The following is a 25,270-nucleotide window of genomic DNA, read 5'->3' as shown; positions in this document are numbered from 1 at the left end:
TTGAATTAAAGATAATTACATATTAACATTTCACAACCCTAGTTCTTCTGATCTAGGAACTAATTTTAGAAAGGCGTAAAAATAGAAATGTACTATATTAAACAGCAGTAATATCCTTCACAGTTGCAGCCAAATATGAGAGCTAAAACAAAGCCGGTAAAATGTGGCAACGTATTTGAACAACCAGAAAAAGCAATTTGATACAAATCGGCATTTAAGGAGGTTGATAAGGATCAATCTACCACGTGTCCACTATTACTAAAATCTGTATGCAGAAATCAATGCCCACAAAATGAGAGAATTTTTCAAAACTGCCTAAGAAACTAAATTGGAGCTTACATTTTGATAAACTGAAAGTTGCCATTATGTTACAACAATGTAATATGAGAACTATCAATTAATTTTTAATTGATGGTTGTGCTATGAGTACTTTTTTAGAAGCTGTATTACAATTATTATTAAACACTAACGATCGCAGTTCTTGCAAAGACCGTTGATCATTTCATTCATGAATAGTGACTGCAAAATGTATACCAAGTATTAGCTACTAAATCTTGAAACATGTATCCCCTTCAGAGTATATGCCATTAGATTTAAAAAAAATCTAATTGGGGTGGCGACAGCTTTGTGGTTAGAACTGTGACAGCCTAGAATCTCCTTCCACTCAATCTTAGATCAGCTCCCTCCCAGTCTCAATTCAGGAAGCTTTTAAAAACTTGGCTTTTTAATCAATAGGTCATTTCCACTCCTTTTGTTGCTTACTATTCCAGCGCCAAGACACCCTCAGGTATAAGGTGCGCTTCACAAATAATTTAATAATAATAAAATCAATATATCAAATCAATATGGATTCATTAAAGGATAACTTTCCTCAGTCAATGCCAGATATTTTTCCAATATTATTTTAAAAAAATCTTCTCTTAATGCACCAACAGCTGCAATTTGACTTGATGCTGAAAGACTATACAAGATTGGCCCTGCTTATTTATACATTTAAAAAAAAACACTTTATTTACCTCCAATTACATTAAAAATATGTGTTCTAAATATAAACCCAAATGCTTGCATTTTTACTAATGCTATATTCTCATCTTATTTTCACCTATGTGGCACTAGACACGGTTGTCCCCTTTCACCCTTATTTGTTTTGTATTTAGCACCACTTTTAACAGTATCTGAAATAATGATAGCAAAGTTGCTAATTTTATTGATGAAATTGCCAGTCTGCGTTTGTTCATGATATTGTAATATATCTGTGAATCTCACGCATTTATCCAAACATACTTAGCTGTAGCATGGTCTTATTTGTAGACTTATGGATACAAAACTCTGATAAAACCCAAATGTTCCCTCTTAAATCCATCTGCTCAGAGTATATGTTTAAAGACACTACTTTTGTCTGAGCAATCATTGGTATTTGGTATACCAGCAATATACGTACCATTATCAAAACGAATTTTACTAAGGTAAATGAGAAAGTAAGATCTCTAATTAGCATTGATCATCTCCTTATTTTGTGTTGTTGGGGGGAGATGCAACTCAAAGATGATTGGTCCTTATGTTTTATATTTATTATCATTATATTTTGTTTAAAAATTGGCCTTTATACTCTCTAAAGTGTCATAGAACAAAAAGTGTCTTAGAATTCCTCTTGCTAATCTCAAACACCCAAAAATAGAAGGCAGAGCTCAATTTCCAGATTTCAAATGACACCATTCCGCCCTCTGCATAAGGCAAGCATCTGATCTATAAAAGGCTTACAAAAAAAAAAAAAAAGACAAAAAAATGGTCCTAGATTAGGGGATTTTGAAATGCTCGTTTGATCAATTCTACATATTAACTATTTGACTTTCCTGAAGTAACTCACACTTATTAAACATGGATCTAAATGATCACAAAGAATTGCTTTCTAAATTAGCTCAGTGTGTTTTTTTTCCCCCTTCAATGTTTTGTGTAATACATTTTTTAAAGTTGATAAAACAATCTTTTGAAAAGATTGTAATGAAAAAGTGTACCCCGCTTGAACAATTATTATAGCCTTATAACCCGCTGTAGAGGGCTATTAAAGGCCCTCTCCAGCGTTAAAGGCCCCGAGCCGAAGGCGAGGGCCTTTAACAAGGGAGAGGGATTTTAATAGCAGTATAGCCCATCTACGAAGGGCTATAAGGCTATTAGAACATTCTGTCCTCTAGTGACAGAATGTTCTAACAAAAATCCAAAGCCTTTTGGGAGAGTGAGGGGATTGGAATCCCCTCAGGTTCCCTGAAGCCTTTATTCACAGCCAGAGCTGTGAACAAAGAAACATTGGAATGTTGGAGCTCCAGGCTTATACCAGCCATTATAAGCCCAGAGCACTCCATTGTTTTCAATGGAGCTCCCAACATTCCAATGTTCTAATAAAGGGTAATATTAAAAATTGTCAGACTTAGAGAACAAGAATTAAGAGAGACAAGACTTCTCCATGACAGTCATGAAAACCAACCAGCATGGTCAGGAGGATTATTTGCTTTACAGTGGAAGTATTGTAGACCCCCACAGGCAATTTCCATTATAAAACTGCACTAGACTCTGCAAAAGATCAACGTTAATAAGCCTTGTTTATAGAAATCCCAAAAGTGGCCGCTCTGGATTAGTCAGTTGGACCATGCACATGAAATAGCCTAGAATAGGTTCCCAAAGACATTCTTGTTTACACCAGATTAATGCAATTTTGGTTATTATTCACCAGGGTCACCATGGGTCATGCTCAGACCTGTGTTACAGAACACCTGCCTTGTGCTTAAACCAGAGTCACTTAAGCAAGACTGCACCCTTCCAGCCATCAGGATTCCCATGCAGCTCCCAGAGCCTTACCTTCACAATAGCTGCCTATGAATCCATTTCTACAAGTGCAGTTACCCTGCTTGCAAGTCCCTCCATTTTGACAAGGATAGTTTGTGCTGCACCTCAGGGGTGTGGGGAGTGCCGGAGTCTGTGCCGTGGTCCGTGCCACGGTAGGAGCGGGGGTGGGTGCCAAGGTATGTGCCAGTGTTTTCATGTCAAACATGGCTAAGACATAATCAGTTGTAATTCCTGCAGAGATAAAACAGAGTGTATAAAATTACACTTACAAGTGAGCTTCTAATCAATCCGTGTTTTATTCTCATCTTGCACAAAGTTTACTGAATTCAGAAGAAATATAGCAAAGGCACGCAAGTGAAAACTTCCTTCACACTGCAAGGTTTTCTTTGACGAACAATGTATTACTTTAATAACGTATAGCTTAATTTGTGCTGACGGTTGCAGGTGGTAGAATCCGATCATCATTTTTGTAGAACGGGACTTATTTTTTCATCATCAAACCCAGAGCAAGAAAGACAGCCTGAAAAAGGAGAAAGGAGAAAGGAGAAAACAAGAACCCCGTGGCAAAGGGTGAAAGCCAGGTGAAAGAGCGAGCTGAAGTGAAATACAGGGAGAGACTTGTAGGGTGGTGGAGGAAAGTTAGGAGGTGAAAATTAGACCAGTCAGCTTTGGTATTGAGCACCCCACATTCGAAAGCACAGTCAGCCGGTTTCTATGAGAAACTTTGACCCCGGCACCTTTTCTCTTGATTTAAAGAAATTAAACTCTGCTTAAAAGTGATTTACGTCACCACAACCCAACCAGATCCAGAGGCCCACGTCAAAATTTGGTTAAACTCAATCAGGTACAGGAGCAAAACTTAATCTAACAAGACAGCACGCTTTCGTGGTAGGCAAGGCAAGTCTAAAGACCAACTTCTGAAGAACTGAATTATATTAAAGTATTATTAATATAAAGCTTCATACCCCATTGTGGAGCACCAAAGCGTATTGGGAAACATGCTACACAGAGGGGAGAGTTCTTGCTAAGCAGGGTTGAATTTGCGGTAACCCAACATAGGAAGCGTATGAGTCTTTTGCGAATGACCAGAGGTACTCATCTTGTAGACTGCTTAGTGGTGCATTCCTAAGAAGAGTGAGAACTAGACACCCTTATGATATATTCTACTTCTCTGGCAGACAAATTCATTTTGCAGGTCCTCTTGTTTATGGTGATTACAGGCAGCCTTTCTTTATTCTATTGTTGTCCTCAATCCTTCTGTAGCTTGTATTACAGCCATCCATTGGTGTGTAGAAGCCTGGGATGTCAGGTTTTAACTTATAATAGTGGATGTCAGGATCTTGCAGGAAAAGAGTTCCTATTATTGGCAGCTTGCACCAAGAATGATGTTCCACCAACAGATTTGTTTTCTTGTAGGGCGGTAAAGTAAACTGAGGTGGTAATCTTCGATGAAGTGTCCCATTCTGAGAAGATCGTTGAAGTTTCATTTGCAGGTGCCAACGGCCTTTCCTCTGGATGGGTCTCTGGATGATGCAGAGCGCTGTGAAACCATAGCAGTTGGCGGTCAGACTCCAGTGTAATGCTTGGAACACTGCTGTCATGTGTTCACTTGGGTGGAGTTGCAAGTCTTGGATTCTTTGCAATTTTCGCAGACAATAGCTTTGAGCATTTACATCCAGGTGGTTTGTATATCTAGGCATCGAAATGGAGGTTGAGAAGGACCTGTAACTTTTAATGGCACCACATGTGAGGGAGAATGCAGATTAACATCTGCATTGAGTAGAAGTTGCTCCTTGAACTTGGTTAACCTCAGATGTTAGGGATAGGTTTGACTCCATGATCACTCTACATGGTGTTACTTTGCTAGAGTTTGTTGGAGGAACATATCGAGGGCTGATGGCTGGTCCAATATCCGAAGATCGAGAGCTTTGTTTTTCAGGAGTAGTAATTAAGATGGTTGATCATTCATTCAGCAGTGGTGCAGAGGTACTCGCCAAGTCAAGATCTATCAATAACCAACAGCGTCCCTTGCTTTCAGGGTTCACCCTACCTATAGGCACCAGTGCCTGTGGTGACCAGGGGCTAGGATCCTGGCTTTGATTTCCCCATTCAGTCAATGTCCTCAAACAAAGGCACCTACAGGAGTCTGCAATATGAATTCAGTCCCTTTTGTGGCAGGAATCCTGACTCTAGACCCTGGGAAGTCTATTTTCATGAGGGCATTGCTGGAATGTGATGCATGAATTTCCATAGGTTGTTCCAGAATTTAGGATGAATTGCAGATCTACATATTTGAAATATGCAAGATTTAAAACTCGAATTCTATACAGTATGCGGGTGGAAGTAAAGATTAAACAAGAGTGGAGAAATTGAGCCTTGAGGGACTCTGCAGTATGTGGTGCGAGGGGCATGCAAAAATGGGGACAACATTACCCAGCTTTGTCCATCTTTGAGATCAGAGAAGATCCATTTAAATAGGTTTCCTCATATGCCATTCTCTTCAAGTCTCAGTAGTGTTGTCTAAGGATGTTCAAGTGTCAAAGGTCGCAGATAGCTTCAGGAATAGTAGTGCTGGCGCTCAGTTTGTGTCCACCGTTAGATTCAGAATCTCAGATGGCCATCAGTACTGTCTCTGAGCCTCTCCCTGGATGGAACCCAGACTGCTTGTCCAACAGAAAATGGTTCTTAACAAAAGTGGAGATAAGAAAGACGACCACACTTAATAACTTTCCTAATTGTCCATTGGAAATTGGTTTGTAGTTGGCTGGATTAAGGTTCTCTTTCTTCTAGTGATTTTACGTAGGTGGTCCTCAGATTCGGTTGGAAAGATCCCAGTTCTAGAGTTGTTCACAGTGTTTCTTGCCAGGGATTCTTATCAAGAGTCTAGAAGACTGCTTTTTAAGATTTTTATTTGGATGGCGTCTTCTAGATATCCAGTTTGATTGCTTAGTTTGGGAAGCTCACTACATTCGGTATTCAATGTTTTTTTGAAGATTAGATGTCGCAGATTGATCTTTGTGAAGTTATTCCTGTCTTTTACATGTTGGTTATTTTGTTTCCCAGGTGGCACATCTTGAAGATGCGCCACCTGGGGAACGCATGAGCGTTCCAATGAGCATTCCAATAAGTGCATCTTGAAGATGTACTCATTGGAATTACATCTCAGAATCCCTTTCGAAGCAGCATGAAATAAGGGGTGCATTCTGGGTTGCAGAATTCTGCTCGAATCCTGTGCAAGTCTTTTGAGGGACATTCTGTACTAGTTATGCTTGTCGAGCATACACACTTGGTGCCCCGTTGCGATATAGAATTAGAATTTTATCTTAGATTTTACTCATTTGCATTATAATACATCAAGTTCTGTCTTCAATTTCTTTATCTTGTCATTGATCTGTGGCAGAGTGCAAACTTGATCAGTTTAAATAGTAAAACGCTTCCAGACCCGATTTTTTTTTTTTAAACACAATTTCAGAAGAGCGTCAGGGTAGAAATAGAGGAAAAATAATGGCAACCAGAACATTAGGAAAATTTGAATTAAACAATTCATTAAAACTATCTAAAAAGGACCAAGAGGCCCCGTTGAGAAAGTTTCAGTACTGGAATGAGGTCCATGGGTTAGGGTATGGATCCATACCTCAAAGTGGGTAAAGGTATGATGCAATCTTAGTTGTGCAGCAGAAGAGGGCTTCCTGGACTGATGAAGGATAGTAGTGTGTAAAGTCTCATGGGTGGTATCCTCCAATGACCACAACTAAGCTTCACTGTGCTGCCATGCTTTTTACGGTGTAAAATCAGCGCGATTGAACCCCTCCCACAATTTTGTGAGTTTGACACAGTTTGTTTCTATTTTTTGTGTGGTTTTTTGTGTTTTTTTAACATTGGATATTTTTTCTGTGTCTTATTACGTTAGGATTCATATGGGTCTGAGGCATGAAGAACAAGCTCCTACCGTGGAAAGCACACATTCAAACCCTGGGGTTATTTTGGCGGTGAAAGAGGGTTGCGGTGAAAGAGGGTTAAGGCTGCCCAACTCAATAATACTCATATCAACCAAGGAAGGAAGGCTGTATGGACTCACTGAGGTCTAACAAAGTGGAGGTGAAGGCTGGAACAATTTAGGACCTTCATGTGTGACACCACACGCTTAATATCTAGGTGACTCTATAAACTAACATTCTTCCAACCATGCATGATATCCAGGCTTGCAGCAACCAGAACAGAGACTGCACCATGGTTCTTATCATACGAGTGGTAGCAATGCGTTTTACAAAATACAAAACCATACGGTAAACTCAGGCTAGTACTCAAAGCATTGGGTTAACTTGATCAAGCACATTTTTTTAAAATTAAAAACTCACCTCCAGGTGGCTTGCCCTGAGAAAGAACAGCAGAGACCAGAAACACCCAAATCATAGCTGAACTTAAGGAATTCCGTCCTACCGCCATCTAGGATTTAAAAAAAAGGTATATAAATATGCAAGATCTTGGTCAATATGTACATCCAGATTTCAGAAGGTCTGAACCAGACAATTTAATTCTGAATCCTCAGCCACCCATGTAAGGATTATGCCCATGGACTGAAGGGTACTATGGAATTCTAACTGCATTGCCTACCTTATGCAGAACTAACATTTTCGGGAGGGGGTCCCTTAGGGATCACAAAAGGCACACTTTCGCTTCATACAGGTTCAAAATGTATTATTCGTATATATATTTTGTGACGTGATCTGGAGGCTAAATAACGGCCCTTCAAACCTCAAAACCTGGGTTCTACTCTGCACTTCAATTCCATCACGCACTTCTGGGCTGCTCAGTTTATCACCAGGAGCTTCAAATAATTAGTTTCCAGTGAAAGTGTGGTAACAATAACTGTACAGTGTGCTGTGCAGAACTGTACCAATTACTTTAGAAAAAAGATTGCCCAGCTAGTGAGTACTCACCACTGCTGTCTGCAGTTATCTGCAGGTCACAAATCGGAATCTAATAAATACCAATTCAGTCTTACATCCTTTTGAGGTTGGTAAATAATTTATCATTCGTTGGGTATTATTCATAGCTTTACTTCAAATTGCATAACTGTGATGAGAGGCACCATATGAACACATGAGCTTACTATTAGGTTCATAAAGCCTTTTTTAAAATCAGTATTCAGAGCTCTGCTTGGGACTTATACTCTAAGGCAACTGGTCATCCATGCCATATATATGGAATGGTGGTGGGTTTATGGCCAGTATTCTCTTTAGGAGAAGGGATTAGTCATCCTCTGCTAACCTCAGGAGTTCTTGGATCTTTCACTTTGGACTGTTGATGTATCTCAACCAATGGAACAAAGATGTTAGACCAATCAATCAGGTGGATTGTAAGCACGTTACTCACCCGTGAGGGTCTCAAGGAGCTGGGGTGGGTGGGGGTTGGGGAGTAGCAGCTCCGTTCAGTCGAAGAGCCAGGTTTTGAGTTTTCCTGAAGATGTTCAGTGAGGGGGCACATCTGATGTCAATCGGGAGTTCGTTTCAGGTCTTGACCATGATGTAGGGGGGGGAAGGCTCTTTCACCTGTTCAGGCTTTGTGGATGCGCAGGGTTTCGTCGAGGTCGGCGGTTCAGAGGATTAGCTTGGGTATGTGGAAGGAGATCCTTCGTTGAGGTGCTCGGGTCTGGTGTTGTGGAGGCATTGGTATGTGTGGGCGAGTATCTTGAAAGATACTCTTCTCTACGGGGAGCCAGTGGAGGGTGCACAGGTGTTCGGTGATGTGTTTGTGTTGCCGGATGCAGAGGACGAGTCTGGCTGCGGTGTTCTGTATGGTCTGGAGTTAGTGGAGCAGAGACTGGTTGATCTTGGCATAGAGGGCATTTCCGTAGTCCAGTCTGCTGGGTAGGAGTGCATGGGTGACGTACTTCCTAAGTTCGGAGGAGTGGGTTCCCTTTGAAGGTCTTTCGGAGGATGTGTAAGGTGTTGAAGCAGCTGGAGGCGATGGTGTTGACTTGTCGGGTCATGGAGAGGGAGGAGTGGAGTACGATGCAGAGGTTTTGGGCGTGGTCAATGGGGGTAAAGTAGGCTGCCAAGGGCGGTCGACCACCAGGTCTTGTCCCATGTAGAGGGGGAGGGTCCGAGGAAGAGGACCTCTGTCTTTTCAGACTGGAGCTTCAGGCAGCTTTTGCTCAGCCCAGGTGGCAGAGAATCATTAAAAAAACACAACAAAAAACACCAATCTAGTGACCCAGCAATTTACCAGCCAGAAACAGCAGGGGATACCAGTGAAGTAAATGAAAAATGTAGGCTAAGGACAAGCTGCTCAAAGTTGGGTTTAAAGCTGGCACCAAGTCTGGGGAGCCCAGTTACTGGTACAAGTGGTCTCACTGTGAAAACTGTAGGCAGGTGGAACTAGTGCAGCTACAGTAATTCCACCCAAAGAGAACAACAAAATGTGTTCTAAGTGCTAGAGAAGGATTGTGACTCTTCCTGCAAAGGGACACTACCCTTAAATCTACGGTGAAAGAGAAAAACACCCATTTACCTTTCTGGTCTAAAGGACACTTACATGTTCAGCAAAGATGAGGTGGTATGGGGTAGATCAGGCAAGATGTAGGGTCACCACTCAGCAGTAATTGCTCTCTGCAGATCTGTTTTCTGTTCATTAAGTCCTTCCGTTCAGTTTCACCCAGCTCCAGTGTTCACTGGGCTCCTGTATGGTTCACTATTCATAATGATCTTCAGTTAGCTAGACCTGCTTTTTATCATCCTGGATAGGGACCTCCATTTATCCATGCAAGAACTGCAGCGGCCTCTTTTTAGAATCAATCATTTTTATTGCCTGGTAAAATATCTCACAACACAGCTCAGCTGCCTACATCCACTGGCCGGCAGAGCGCTCTCTTTTGACAGCAGACAGCATACGGGTCTACAACCCGGAGGTCGACCCCACAAAAGTAGTATCGGGCCATAACAAAACAGCCAGGGCAGTTGCTTAGCTACCACTTTTGAAACAGAAAAAACAGACAAAAGAAACAAACACCCAACCCCCCCATACTCCAAACCCCCGTACCTCCACCCCCCACCCTGCTCTGCATCAGCCTCTGATTCCACCGCCCACTCCCCGCCACCCCCAGGCACGCCCCACCACCACTCAAACAACCTTAGTGGCCCACCAAGGCTCTAAAAGAATGAGCTGAAGGATTTGTAGGTACTTCGGGCACGTGACCTCCCTCAGGTCTTTAGAAAGGAGTTGTAGGAATGGGCCCCATAGTTTCGCATATTCGGCACCCCTCCCATCCATGGCCAACGAAAGGCGTTACAAAGCCAAAAGGTGCCAAAGCCTTTGAATCCAATCCTGCGGGTCAGGTGAGGCAGAGGAACCCCATTGTGCCAATAGAACTAGCTGCGCTGCCAGCAAAGCCAGAACAATCTGTCAACCCCGCAGCGAGCGCAAAGGGAACGACTTAGGATGAGGAAGTCCCAACAGCATGTGCTCAGGTGCTCGGGGGAATGTGATCTGGAAGGCATTGTCTAACTCATCAAGAATAATTTTCCAATAACGCTCTAACTTCTGACAGTGCCACAGCAGATGCACCAATATACCTTAGAGGCCAGAGCCCCGCCAACAAAGGACCGACTTCGTTGCATCTCATGCCTTGATGCGTACTGGAGTTTAATACCAATAAGCAGCCACCTTATAGGCGGACTCTGTACCCGCTGTGTTAGAGGTAGTGTGATGTACGCGATAGAAAACGTGCTCCCACTCCTTACGTGTCAGCGGGCGCCCAAGCTCAGTCTCCCAGCAAACCTGTGCCTTCGTACGCTGTGTTTTGGGGTGCGACAGAATCATAGCATATAGGTCAGATATAAGCTTACGGTCATCTTTTTGAAAACTAACCATATTTTAAAGGTAGTCAAAGGGCATGACATAAAAGCGAAGTTAAATGGCTGGGTCACTTAATGTGCTACCTGCGAGTAATGAAAAGCATCTGACTCTGGCAGAGAAAAATAGTCTTTACATAGCTGGGGAAAAGGAATCAAGTCTTCAAGGTCAAAGAGGGAGCCCACCTTTTTACAGCCCTCCTCCCGCCAGTGGTGGAAAACCGGAGACGCACACCCCGGCGGAAAATCTGGATCATCAACAATGGGAGTCATAGGGGAGGGAAATTTAGTCCAACCCCTACGCTGCGCCAATTGATCCCAGACTTTTAATGTTGGCGAGGTCACCGGGGAAGAGTGGAGGCCCCACGCTCTATGTTTATGAGGCAGCCATAGCCCACGCCAAATGTTACACCCGTTTCCGTCTGATCAATAAAGTTCCAATGTTTGCTGGACCACGGCCTATTCCACTCAATGGTATATCGAAGAAAGATGCCTGATAGTAGGCTGCCAGCGAGGGGAAGCTCATCCCACCTGCAAACTTAGGAGCGGTAACAGGAGATAAAGCAAGTCTTGGTCGTTTGCTGTTCCACAAAAATGTATTAAGGAGCCCCTGTAATTTCCGAAGAGTGCCCGGTGGGGGACTCAATGGTAGCATCTGAAAAAGGTAAAGGCTACGCAGGAGCACCGTCATTTTGACTGCCGCCAACCTCCTGTACCAAGCCAAGTTGAGACGGGCCCAATCAGAAAGCGACTTGGTAGTCTGATCCACCAGTAGCTTATAGTTAAGAAAGACCGTTTTAGCTATAGAAGGTCAGTCGGATTCCCAGGTATTGAATATCAGAATGTACCCACTGGAAGGCAAAGTCCTCCCGTAAATCTTGCACCTATGCATCGGGAATAGAAATGTTAAGGATTTGCGATTTGGAGAAATTGACTTTAAAACCTGCAACCTTACCAAATTTGAGGAGCTCTTCCGATAGGAACCGCAAGGAGGAGTGGGGTTGGGTAAGCGACAGGATAACATCATCAGCATATAAGCTAATTTTGTGCGTATCAGCACCGAACTTAATCCCGCAATACCCATATTTAACCGTATGAATTGGGCAAAAGGCTCCATATAGAGCGCAAAAAGCAACGGGGATAAGGGACACCCCTGGCGTGTCCCTCTAGTGATGGGGAAGAGGGCTGACTTGCACCCATTCACTCGCACCACTGCTTTAGGGGCCTCATAGAGGCACCAAATCCAACGCACGAAGTTGTCGCCCATCCCGAAGGCCTTCAATACTGTAAACAGGTATTCCCAGTCCACGCGATTGAAGGCCTTCTCCGCATCAATGGAAAGAAAAAAGGCCTGCGCCCGAGAACGGTGAACCAGGTCTACGAGGTGAAGAAGCCGTTTGGTGTTATCCCCCCCTGTCGCGTTGGAATAAAACCTGCCTGATCGGGATCTATGATTCCATCCATCAGCGGGCTGAGTCTCGTCGCTAAGATACTTGAGAAAAGTTTGGCGTCTATGTTAAATAGCGAGATCAGCCTATACGAACCGCACTCTCTAGCATCCTTCCCAGGCTTAAGAACTGTAATTGCTGCCTCCGACATGGAGGGAGTCACCTCTCCCGTATCCAGAAATGAGTTGGAGACTGGTTAAAAAAAAAAAAAAAAGGAGCCAGCTCCACACAGTAAGTTTTATAAAAAATGGCAGAAAAGCCACCCGGCCCGGGGATTTGGCCACCTTTAGCTGAGCAATCGCCGATAGGACCTCCTCTATACGTATCGCGGTATCTAGAGCGTCCGCTGAAGTCTTAAGGAGAGGCGTAATGTTACAGGACGCCAAATAGGCCGCTATTCCCCCAGAGTCCGATGTCTCCCCTCTGTAAAGGCCCTGGTAGAACTGCCGAAAAGAGTCCACAATAAGTGCGTCAGTGGTATGCTCAACTGCCTGAGAGTCCCTAATGGACTGGATGGCAGTCAACTGCACTCGCGCAACCTATGTGCCAACATCCTCCCCCTTTATCCCCACGGAGGTAGAATTGGTGCCACTAGTGCAGGAGGGCGTGCTCTGCACTATTTTATTCGAGGTGCTTTAGCATGCGCCGCTTTGTCTCCAACTCCCTCCAAACTCTTGGGGCCCCGTCCTCTTCTGGATCGCTTCCAAGGTACCCACCTCCTTCTCCAACTCTGCGCGCTTTTCTTTGCGCACACGACGCCGCAAGTGCAATAAACTCCCCCCCCCACCCGCACTACCAATTTCAGGGCCTCCCATACCGACACTAGGGATATACCATCCTGGTCATTGTCCGCAAGGTAATTGGTGATAGTGTCCCTTATTCGTGTGACCGCCGATTCAGAGTAGAGCATGGAGTCCAGGAGGTGCCAACCTGACGGCAGAGGTCGCTTGCCATGGTAGGTGAGCAGTACCGAAATAAGGGCATGATCTGAGAGGGAGCACGGGGTAATGGCAGCTGCTGACAAGTGAGGCAGGAGAGAGGATGTAGCTAAGAAGTAGCCTAAGCACGCATAAGTTATGTGCGGCAGAGTAGTAAGTGTAATCACGCTTGAGGGGATGCTGGACACGCCACACATCATGCAGCCCACCCTCTAGCAACCACTGCCCCCCCCCTCCCGTTTGGTGAGACCACTGCTCAGATCTATCCATCCCCGGATCCATTACTATATTCAGGTCCCCACTCACTAGCACCGATGCGTCTGGAGACGCCAACACATCAGAGAGGGCCGCCCGCAGGAAGGGCTCTTGTCGCTCATTCGGAGCATACGATTACCCCACCGTTAGCTGCGTGTCTCCCCACTGTTAGCTGCGTGTCTCCCCACTGTACGCGGACAGCCAGAAATTTCCCCTTGATGTCAACCACCTGGGCAAGAATTTTGCAATACACGCAAGCACTAAAAAGGATCGCTACTCCAGGCTTCTTCGCTGGACCGGAGGACCAAAATTGCACGGGGAAGCGCCTGTCTTTCATCCACTTAGTATCACTAGATAGGAGGTGGATCTCCTGTAACAAGCACACATCACCCTCCGCATTTTCCAATAGGGAAAGGATGGCCGAGCGCTTGACAGGGCGCTTGAAAGGGCTGTTCAAGCCCCTAACATTTAGGCTCACAATCTTTAGATCATTACCCATAACCCCCGGAGGTAAGGTAATAGCAAGTGCGGTACCCAAGGACAACAGAGCTAAGGGTACCATGGTGCGTAGCCTGTGGGCCGGACCTTCGCCTGTCTCTCTGGAGAACTGATGCGGTGCCCCAAAAACAACCCCAAACAAAACCCCAAACGCCGAGCTAGAATGCTGAACCACACAAAAAAGAAAGAAACTCAAGAGTCGCATGTAGGGACTATAGTCCGTCTGACACCCCCACCCACTACGCCGGACCCACACTCGACCCAGTCTTCTCATCCAGCAAGGACATCGCTTTCAGCCACGCCACCGGACTCCACTAGACGGACCACAGCTGCGTCCACTTCAGCTTCGCAAGGACCACGATCCACCACCACCAGCAACAGGCTGCACGCAGGAACTGGAACAAGATCACAACCGACCAGCTTGCGTTCTCCCTGAGCATGAACCCTCCCACCAGCACAACGAACCCTAGCCAGGCGGCCACCAACCTCACGAAGTGGATCAGCGACTGCGCAGACGAGCTCGCCCCCCTGAGGACCCCGCCCAGCAGACCCGGCAGCAAGAAAGCCCCATGGTTCACCGACGAACTCAAGAGCTCCAAGAAGAACTGCCGAGCCCTCGAGAGAACCTGGCGCAGAGACCCAACACCGGACAACATGACTGCCCTCAAGCTCGCCACCCGAAAATACCACCAACTCATCCGCGCCACCAAGAAAACTGCATTCAAGGAACGACTGGACAACAACGCACTCAACATCGTCAAAGAGCTCTCCAACCCCAACGCCGGAAACAACGACATCACCCCTTCGCAAGACCTCTGCAACTCCCTCGCCTCCTACTTCCACAACAAGATCGCGGACATACACAACAGCTTCAGCACTCAACCGACGAACACCACGACCGAACCACCGCCCCCCCACCACCATCCGCGCCTGGACTCCGATCAGCACCGAAGACACCATCCGCAAGATGAACTCCATCCACTCCGGATATCCGACCGACCCCTGCCCTCACCACGTCTTCAACAAGGCCGATGCTGTCATCGCACCCCACCTGCCGGACATCATCAACACCTCCTTCGACACCGCTACCTTCCCGGAGAGCTGGAAGCACGCCGAACTCAGCGCTCTACTCAAGAAGCCATCGGCTGACCCCACCTACCTCAAAAACTACCGCCCCATCTCGCTGCTCCCGTTTCCTGCTAAAGTCATCGAGAAGACCGTCAAAAAGCAGCTGGACGCCTTCCTCGAGATGAACGGATCCCTCGACCCCTCGCAGTCTGGCTTCCGGGCCAACCACAGCACCGAGACCGCCCTGATCGCAGTCACCGATGACATCCGAGCGCTGCTCGACAACGGAGAAACAGCGGCCCTCATCCTCCTCGACCTCTCCGCAGCCTTCGACACGGTCTGCCATCGTACCCTAGTACGCCGCCTCAGCAATGTCGGAGTCCAGGAGAAGGCACTGGAGTGGATCATCTCCTTACTCGCCGGAAGGACACAGAGTCCGCCTCCCTCCGTTCAGATCTGAAGCCACCAAAGTCATCTGCGGCGTCCCTCAAGGCTCCTCGCTCAGTCCAACCCTCTTCAACATCTACATGAGCCCCCTCGCAGACATCGCACGCCAGCACCACCTCAACATCATCTCCTACGCCGACGACACCCAGCTGATCCTCTCCCTTACCAACGACCCCGCCACCGCCAGAGCCAACCTTCACGAAGGGATGAAAGAGGTAGCCCAATGGATGAAGAACAGCCGCCTGAAACTGAACTCAGATAAGACGGAAGTCCTCATCCTGGGTTCCTCACCCGCCGCTTGGGACGACTCCTGGTGGCCCCCCCGCCCTAGGCAGCACACCCAAACCAACAGACCACGCACGCAACCTGGGCTTCATCCTGGACTCCTCCCTCTCCACGATCAGACAAGTCAACGCCGTCTCCTCGTTGTGCTTCAACATCCTGCGCATGCTACGTAAGATCTTCCGGTGGATCCCCACCGAGACCAGGAAGACGGTCACCCAGGCCCTCGTCACCAGCCGTCTGGACTGCGGCAACACCCTCTACGCCGGAACCACCGCCAAACTCCAGAAGAGACTCCAGCAGATCCAGAACGCCTCAGCACGACTCATCCTGGACATCCCCCGTCGCAGCCATATCTCCGGACACCTGAGAGATCTGCATTGGCTCCCGGTCAACAAGAGAATCACCTTCCGTCTCCTCACCCACGCACCCAAAGCCAAGGCCCAGGATACCTCAGCCGCCTCAACTTCTACGCTCCCAAACGCCAGCTTCGATTGACCAGCCACGCCCTCGCCGCCGTCCCCCGCATCCGTAGAGCCACCACAGGGGGACGGTCCTTCTCCTACCTCGCCGCCAAGACATGGAACTCCCTCCCCACCCACCTCCGCCTGACCCAGGACCACCTCGCCTTCAGGAAGCAACTCAAGACCTGGTTGTTCGAGCAGTAGCAGATCCCCCCCCCCCCCTGCCCCCCCAGCGCCTTGAGACCCTCTGGGTAAGTAGTGCGCTATATAAATGCAATGATTGATTGATTGACTGACAGAACCAACATGGTGCCATCCTGGAACCTTACACACTCCTGATACAGGGCACTTCCAACTCACAAGGACAGAAATAACAGAAAACTCTCTCTCTTCCCAGAACATCCCACCTCCGGCGCCGCAGAAGGACCCAACCAGTGCCAAGCTTGTGGTTCTCGGGGAGCCCCAGAGTTGTCAGTCACCAATGCCACCGAGGTAACAGCAGCTTCTCTCTCCAGCAGGCTCGTGGATAGGTCCGGTGTCGCCGGTGGAGGAGACTTGCCAACGTGCTGCCATTCAGTGGAGCGTCTGCGCCGTCGAGTAGGTGATCCGACGTTCCTGGGCAAAGACGCAGGCCGCTCCAGACCCAGGATCTCCAAGGCATCGTCCAGTGAGCAAACCTGCAGGAGTTTGCCCTTGTGCTTAAAGATGAGCAGAAGTGGGTGGCCCCACGAATAGGGGATGCCCTGCTCCGGAAGGTAGTTCGTGATAGGCTTAAAGTCTATGCGCTTGATGAGGGTGGAGGCCGCCAAGTCCTGAAAAAGCACCGGCTGATGGCCCAAAAATGCACAGGATTGAGGTCACGGGCCTTCCGAAGGATCCTCTTTAATATGAAAATCGTGCACACACACCAGGATATCCGGCGGCAGAGCTTTGGTACCCTTCGACAAGCCAACGCGGTGGACGCGATCCAACTGAATTTCTTGCTCGTCCCCTTCGTCAAGTATCTGTTGGAACAGCGCACCGACATACTCATGCAGATGGTCTCCTTTCCCTTTCCATGGGACGGCCCGGATTCTAATATTGTTCCTCCGCGATCGGTACTCCAAATCTTCGGCGTGGGCCTGGAGATCTAGATGTTGTTCTGTGAGGCAAAGGACATCAGACTGCGAGGCAGCTTGGCTCTCGACCTTTTGAAGCAGGTCTTTCAGGGGTTTGTCCCTCCTATTCCTGGAGGTAAATATCGCACCGCAGTCAGGGGCCAGAGTGCGGCAAGGTGATAATCAGCACCCCAGGGATGCAGCTGTAATTTACCCCGTCGGGCACAAGCCCAATCGACAGTTCCTCATTCCACCATGCTACCCGCCCCTCGTGCCAGGCCAGTAGAAGAAGGGCCAGAACCAGATCAGAATCCAGCTCCTCAAATAACCATAGACCTCCTGGACCAAAGTAGTGTCTCAGCTAGAAGCAGGGGCCTCAGCCAAGGGCCCGGATGCCAGCCACAGTCGACATATACCAAGGGCGGCGGCACTCCACCCAACACACAGCGGTGACCCCCTCAACCACTCAGTCTCCCACCACTTGGTCGCTGCGCCCTGCCTCCTAGCTCCCCTCAAGGCAGCAGACTCCTCCGCACTCCGTCCGCTGCAGCCAGCTGGGTAGAACGCAAACAGGCCCGAATAGCGCCCACCACCACAACCCGCAGTCGATACCCAAATCTCCTCAGGGAGACACCGCCCGTCCACGCACAGGCTGAGGGTGAGGGCCCCCCCACTTCTCCCAGGGTCCCCAGGCACCAGCAACACAGCAGGGCCCGTTTAGTGGCAGCACCAGTGGGGCACTCAGTACCGCTGACGGCTCAAGGTCACCCTGTCGCGAGGGCGATCCCAGGCTAGACGCCGCCTGTGGCCCCAACTCTCACCCAGCAGAGCTTCCACTCTGCCCAAGATGCCGAAGAGCTCTCCGCTGTAGTTCACAGCCAGATGAAGGAGGGGGGTCTCTGCCCGCCGATGTTCGGGCAGACGTTAGGCCGCACTCACTCTGCAGGGGCCCCGGTGCAGCAGGGCATGCACAGTCTCCACTGCTGTCGTATATCACACAGTTTTCCCCTCGGGCCCCACTTGTAGGCCCCCCGCACTCTCCCAGCAGGACCACCACACCAGCAGGCAAGGAGAGGGCCCACAATGCACCACAGGCACCAGAACAGCTATCAAGGCCCCGCTCCCACTCCTCTCTCCAGGCCTCCCACCGTCCGCCGACCTGCGGACCGAGCTCCCGGTCTCGCGCCAGCCACCCGCTACTCCTCACCTCTCTTTGCCCACCACCAGGTCACATGGTCCACAACACTCCGGTTCAGGGGCGGTGCGGGAGCACACACCCGACCCCCGGGGGCTCGACCGCTACCGCTTCCCAGGGACCAGGGCGCGTGCCACACTGCACCACCCCGGACTGCCCCCGGGCCCAGGCTCCTCATTCCCCATATGGGCCAGGCTGCAGGAGGGGAAAATGGCGGCCGCGCTCCGGGGCTCTACTCCATCCGCACACCTCTGCTGCCTCTCCCAACAGGTCTCTGGGTACTCAGACAGGTCTCACTTCGCCGACGTCCCCAGATAACACGCCAGGCAGTCGGAGCTTCAGGGCGGGAGACAGCCCCTACAGCTTCTCACCACGAGGCCCGCCCAGTCACAGCAAGACCGGGGCCGGCATAGGAGGAGGTGGCGGCAATATTCCAGTCAGCCCAAAAAGCAGCACACCCCCGGTATCAGAATCGCTTGAAGATCCCGCAGTGCTCCATGACTGGCTCGGATGGGCACCAGGTAGGGTGAGATACAAGGTGATATTCTGGCAGCGCCGAAGGGAAGGGAAAGCACGTCCTACTCCGTCGCCATCTTAGCCATGCCTCAGTGGCCTCTTTTTAGAGCAGGTTGCAGCAACAAGGCTTTATCAGGAGTCTTATGCTTGGTCCGGTAATTGATGTGGAAAGGGAAACACGCCGAGTTCCATTCCTGCAATTATCTCTATGTGTGTGCACAGAACATCTCCTAACTGGAGACCTCCCAGTGCAGCTGTAGGGAAGCACTAGTATAGACAGGGCCGTTTCTACCATTAGGCAAGACTAGGCGTCCGCCTAGGGCAGCAAAAGGACTAGGGCGGCAAAAGGGGGATTTCTTTTTAATTTGAACCGACGAAAGTAGAGCTAAGCAGCCACCTAGTCATACCTAATGGTAGAAACGGCCCCTGGGAATAACCAAAAGCAAAACCCAGCGTGCGCGGTCAGAAATCACACGGTTTGGCACATAAAAAGACCAAAGGCATTTTAAAATAACTGCATTGAGAGGCGGTTAAGAAAAATATCCGAGTAATGTGTCAGTCAAAGGTGCCCGTGGAGATAACAAACACATTTCAGAGCGCATGAGGACACACACATTCGCAAAAAAAGCACACGGTTTTAAGTTACCTACGAAACACACATGGACAAGTGTACTCAGCACAAATAATACTGCTAAAACAGGTTGTATGGTGATGAAAACAGGGTTTACCGAAAATAAGACAGCGCAGGGATTCTCTGTACAAAACTGAACTCACGGACTACCAAAGACACACTCTGGCACAGGGAACTGTGTGCGTATACACAAGTGGGCAGGGGAACTGTGTGTGTACCACAGACACCAGATAATAGGAAGCACAAAAGACCCAACAAATCAGCATGTATTAAACACACATCAGCAAATAAACAAACAAAACCGGGCAGAAGAAATCGTGTACATAACACAAATGCAGAGAACTAAAAAACAACAGAACTAGGGCAACTGTGGGTACATCCCAGAGAGAAAAAATCACGAAAGCAGCCGGGGACAGATAAGTGTGTGTATAACAAAGACATCAGCAAAAATCAAAAAACCCGATCAGGAGGGACTGTGTCCAGTATCATGAGCTAACAAAAAACAGCAGAACGTTGGGAATTGTGCTTGTAGCATAAAGAACAGGACATGCCACACACACAGTCGAAGGGGTGTGTGTGTGTATAAACATGCATCTCAGCACTGTAGCTACACTAGGAGTATCCCACTGCAAGTCCTGCAACAATTCACTGCAGAGTTTAATGAGGAGAGAGGACACGCGAGAGGAGAGGAGGTGATAAGACTGGGAAGTTGCAGAGGAGGACCAAAGAGAGACAGACGTAAGACGTAAGAGGTGCAGAGGAACAACTGCATTCATGAGGCGTGAGAAGAGCTGAGGGAAATGTGCAGAAGGAGACGAGAGGGGTGAAGAGAAAGACCCGTGGGAGGAGAGGCGCACGAGGACTGGCACAATAGAGAGGGGTATTAAGGACTGGCACTGAGAATTGGTACTCGCAGGGTCTCTCAGGACTGATACGGACCAATTGAGCATTGAAGACTGTTGAGTGAGGGGTACTAAGGGCAGGTACTGACCGGTTGAGAATTGACGACTGCGTTCAATGAGGGGTACTGAAGACAGGTACTGACAGTGAGATTTGACAAATGTGTTCACTGTGGGGTACTGAGGACATGTACTGGCCGAGTGAGCATTGAAAACTGTGTTCACTGAGGGGTATTGAGGACAGGAACTGACAGTGACTTTGAAAACTGTGTTCATAGAGGGGTACTGAGGACAGGTCCTGACCAAGTGAGCCCCGATACCTGTGTTCACTGATGGGTACTGAGGACAGGTACTGGGTGAGTGAGCAATGCAAGTTACTATTTTTGATGTTTCTGGTTTTGAAAACGAGGTGCACTTGAAGCCTCTGTGGTATTTAAACACAAGGTTCTATTGGGCATCCTTGTACATAGTTCTGTGAGTGTATGGCTACCGTAACGGTCTGGCCTGGGCCTTTCCTTGAGGTCGTTTGCAGGACTGACTGTTGTGTTCGTATATCCTGATAGTAAATGAGAGTAACATAGAAGGGTTCGGCAGTAGAGGGTGTGCCTCTCTAGCCTGGATGACAGGGGGAGAAAGTAATGGGAGAAAAATGGAGGGGGGCATTTTTCAATTCTCGCCTAGGGTGGCACAACACCTAGAAACGGCCCTGAGTATAGAAAAGGTAAAAAAAAAAGTCCAAAATCGTGCCACAAGGAGTTTGATGGGCTTTCTTAACAAGATTTTGCTGGGAACAGTGCAGTCAGTGATCAGTTTGTTGCACAGTACAGAGGAGGTGGTAAGCTGAGGTACAGCTGTACGGCAGATGTTCTGGTACGGCAGGTGCAGATACAGATACAGATTTGACTTTGCCAGAAATGTATGGTGTAGCCTGGAGTAAAACCATAAGAAATGGTCAGTCCTAGGTCGGTGGTCCTGATGGAGCGAGGTGGCAAAAACAAAATTTTGTGTACCCCTCGTGAAATCAATATTCCATAACGTTAACTTTTACTAATGGTGTGTTGTGGTGAATTAATCAACCATAGTATAAGTTGCACACAAACACACGTGGGAATACCAATTTTGCCTGCATGAAGCAATATAATAAATTAATTTGTATTGTTATTGTGATGTGAACTAATGCATAGCCTAAATATAAATAAACATAGCATGTTTGTGCCAGAAGGTCGCTGGATATGCACGTATAAAACGCATTTATGTGGCTTATCTGCTAGGTAATAACGAATGAGGAAACATTAGTATGGTGGGAGGTAAACAGAAGGGCTTTAGTTCCATATTTAACATGAATTTGTGTTTGTTTCTATGATGGTTCCAAAAGTGGCCTCTGAGGCCTGCGGAAAACATGGCTGCTCGGGTAAACTGAGCAAGTGCTGGACTGCGCATGTGCGCCCAAAACCTGCAAGTGAGAGCGAACTGCCTGTGCTCGGATGGGAGGTTCAAGGTTACCTTGCTCTAGAAGACAGGATGGTTGCCAAAAACATGGACATTCGAATGTTCTGAACGTGGGAATAAACCCTAGTGTTACAAGTCAGGGAAGTGACTAGGCCAAAGACTGTCCTAAACAATGCTGTACTATGAAACTGCTGATTCACCATGAATATGATGTTGTAATGATGAGGAAATGCTCATCTACCCCAAATTTGTCCAATCAGAACCAGAGTTGGAGATGTTAGATACTTTAAGATAAATTAAGCTAGGAAATTAGTGTATAAAAACCCCTGATTTTGTTTAGAAGCATCACTCCTTACGATTTCCTCTCAAAGTGCTGCCGGTTTGCAGATCGAATCCTGGGTGTAAGAACTCTTTGCTTTATTACTTGTTTTCTTTCCAGGACTAAAGGATAAGATGAGGGTTTAGTTAGGGGTGTTAAGAGAGGATGAGTTTGGAACTATCTGTTCTTTGCTAAACTTTACTTAATTCTGAAATAAATGTATTTTCCAAGCTTTTAAATAAAGTGATCATTTTGAAATAAAGTTTAAGATTTTTACTGAATAAAGAATGAATGCCTAAATGTCAGACATACTAACAGTTTGCTTTAATAAAATTAGGAAGATGGAAGATTAAAAGCTGGTCTTGTGGTTTTTCCTAATGCCTGATTTTCATGCTAGCAGATCCATTGCCACTATGGTGGTGTGTCTGAATAAAATTGGTGTTGGATTAAACCATGGTAAATCGTTTAAAACTATAAGGTGTAAATAATAACGAGTTTAAAATTAAAGTTTAGACACTCCGCCAAATGTTACGGTAGGACTCCATTGTTCTTTCACCAATCCCTGAAGTCGAGTTAAATGAACAACGAAAGTGTGCAGTGTTATGGGCCCCACTAGTGAATGAATGAGTGTTCTTGAGGTTTCAGGGAAATGGCAATGTTGATTTAGAATTTATTTTTGGAGTACCGCTGTAGCAGTTATTTCTTGGTAGCAGAGTAGTGGTTGCCAAGGAAATTAGCTAGGATTATGTATAAAGCACTATATAGAGTTTAAAATGTACAGAATTATGAACTAACAGCTATTGAGTTCGTATTACGTTATATGTAACTTCAGAAAAAGCTTCCAAGTGTTGCGTGAAGCTAGTGCCTCTGTCTGCAGGCAGAGGAAGTGTGGCAAGTAAAGTCGCACAGTGCATTGGTCCGTTTCAAAGTAGTATTGTCGTATACTGCGGTGGTATCGTTGTATATCACTGTTTAGAGACATTAGGTGTGAAAGGATAAATGTGTAGTGAGGACAGTCTATGAAATTTTAGCCTTCAAGTATAGGGATCGTTGCGTATCCCGACTAAAACTTATTGCTGGGAGAGTAGTAGAACTTAACCCGAGCTTGATAGAAGGGTAAAGGAGTTGTGCCTACTTTACTAACGAAAGAGGAATTCTGTGGTGGGCTAGAGGTAAGCGCTGCCTACTAGGAATACAGAGTTCAGGCGTATATGAATAGGGATTTCTGTATGAACGCGTGTAGGTGAAATTGCAATATGCGTTCTGGTGAAACTCTGGGATTGTTTCTAAGGAGGTGAAAATGATCTCATTATGTGCTTTCCTGGAGAAACGAGTTAGTTATTTCCTGTTAGATAGGCAAGGTAGAGGGTAGTGCTACTTTATCGACAAGTCTAAAATTCTGTGGAGATAAGCGTTGTCTACTCCACATACAGAATACTTGTGTGATTGAGAAAATTCTATCACTTTATTAGCGGAACAGGCAAATGGTATTGTTTCCTGTAAGTTTCTAACTGATTTTGTAAAATATCTTGTAAATACGGCTTCTTGAAAAAACCCTGTAAAGGAGGGGTCAGTTGGCGCTGCAGAAGCCGGAGCGCTGGTGATGTCAAAAGTGTTGCGCTGGGATTGGTCCTTGTGACTAAGAGTAGGAGCTGATAGGTTCATCATGAAAAAGCAGCAATGTGATTGGTTAATCACTTAGAAAAAAGTATTGTGTTCTAATTGGTGCGTTAGTGTGAACCGCGATGCAATAGGTTGGTGATACGGAACAGCAAACAGGGAAGTGCGCGATCTTTTGAAAGAGGATTATCGGAAAAATATCTTACTATTACGAGGAGGAAAAGAAGAAACCTTCATGGTTTAAGAAATTAAAAAATGTATTTACAAAAGATAAGGAAATTGTGACAAGAGCGGGAAAAATACTTCCTCCACCAAAAACTCCCGCTTCTTACAGGTTGTCAAAATATGGTTACCATACATGCGTTTGGTTAGAGAATTGGGCAAGGTATACCAAGGACGATGGTGTGTTAGCTTTTCCTGAAGGTGGATCTTCCTTAGCGATTTCAAGAAATTAAAGAGACAAAGTGATGAAGCTCTAGCCAAGACCTAGACCGACTCAATTCGAAGCGTTGGTTGAGTGGGAAGATGAGATGCATTAGTTGGAGAGCAAGAGGTTAAGCAGGCATATTAGACCAAGAGGTACATCTCGAGATTTATGGGGAGAAACACATGAGTGGAATGCGTAGATGGAGAACTGGTAATGTGTGATGGCATGTATCCAGTTAGATTAATGGATGAATATGAGGGTCGGAAGTGTACAGAAAAGAAAAGGAATCTAGAAACGGCGAACCAAAGTTATGCTGAAAGTGAACCAGAGGATGCTGTATTAGAAGAAATATTAAATAGGAGACCACCCCCATATCAAACAGGTTCTTTATGGACTACTCCGAATGCTCCAATAGCAGATGAAAGAAATAATGAAACCCGAGACAATATTCAAGTTTAAAAGATGTACCAGATAGAGTAGAAACCAGATAGATTCCAAGTACTCCAGCTGTAGAAGCTAGAATTACAGGTACTCCTGTACAAATTAATGATTCGCACAAAACTGTGCGAAGTAATGAAACCCGAAGTGATGTGCAACCAGATATTTCTGACTATGAACGTTCTGCACATGAACTGATTCAGAACCTTACTAAAAATATGGAAGCAGTAACTGTCCCTGTAACGATAGGACCTGTAATACCAGTGTTTGAAAATCAGAGAATAAAAGAGCCAAGCTTGACAATTCAGTTACAACAAAGTTTACAGAAAGTAAAAGAAAATATTTATCCAGATTTATCTGAGATAAGACAAAATAATAATGTGAATCTGCCTAAATTGACTTTTAATCAAAGTCCATCATACAGATATCCGATTGGTGCAGAATCTGATTCTACAATGCCAGAGAAACGTGTAGATAAAATAGATTTAATGCAAATACCTGTAGGACAATCAGAAAAAGAATTGAGTGACTGGATTAAAACTTTAAAATTAAAAGACCAGGAATCAAAAGTGTTGGATGTAGCTA

General features: G+C 46.7%; 1 protein-coding gene across 1 annotated transcript in view; it reads right to left on the bottom strand.

Moving 5' to 3' along the window:
* Positions 1 to 25,270, bottom strand: part of LOC147673921 (uromodulin-like) — a 159,163-nt gene that overhangs the window by 96,306 nt on the left and 37,587 nt on the right. The window contains exons 2-3 of the mRNA XM_086945014.1: positions 7,200 to 7,287; positions 2,854 to 3,072 (exon numbers count right to left, since the gene is read on the bottom strand). Coding sequence (XP_086801140.1) covers positions 2,854 to 3,072; positions 7,200 to 7,287 — 307 coding nt within the window. The remainder of the gene's footprint in view (positions 1 to 2,853; positions 3,073 to 7,199; positions 7,288 to 25,270) is intronic.

This window comes from Lissotriton vulgaris, chromosome 12 (assembly GCF_964263255.1).
Source record: "Lissotriton vulgaris chromosome 12, aLisVul1.2, whole genome shotgun sequence".
In the NCBI taxonomy this organism is placed as follows: Eukaryota; Metazoa; Chordata; class Amphibia; order Caudata; family Salamandridae; genus Lissotriton; species Lissotriton vulgaris.
Note: the sequence above shows the minus strand (reverse complement) of the source record. Positions and strands in the feature narration are given on the sequence as shown.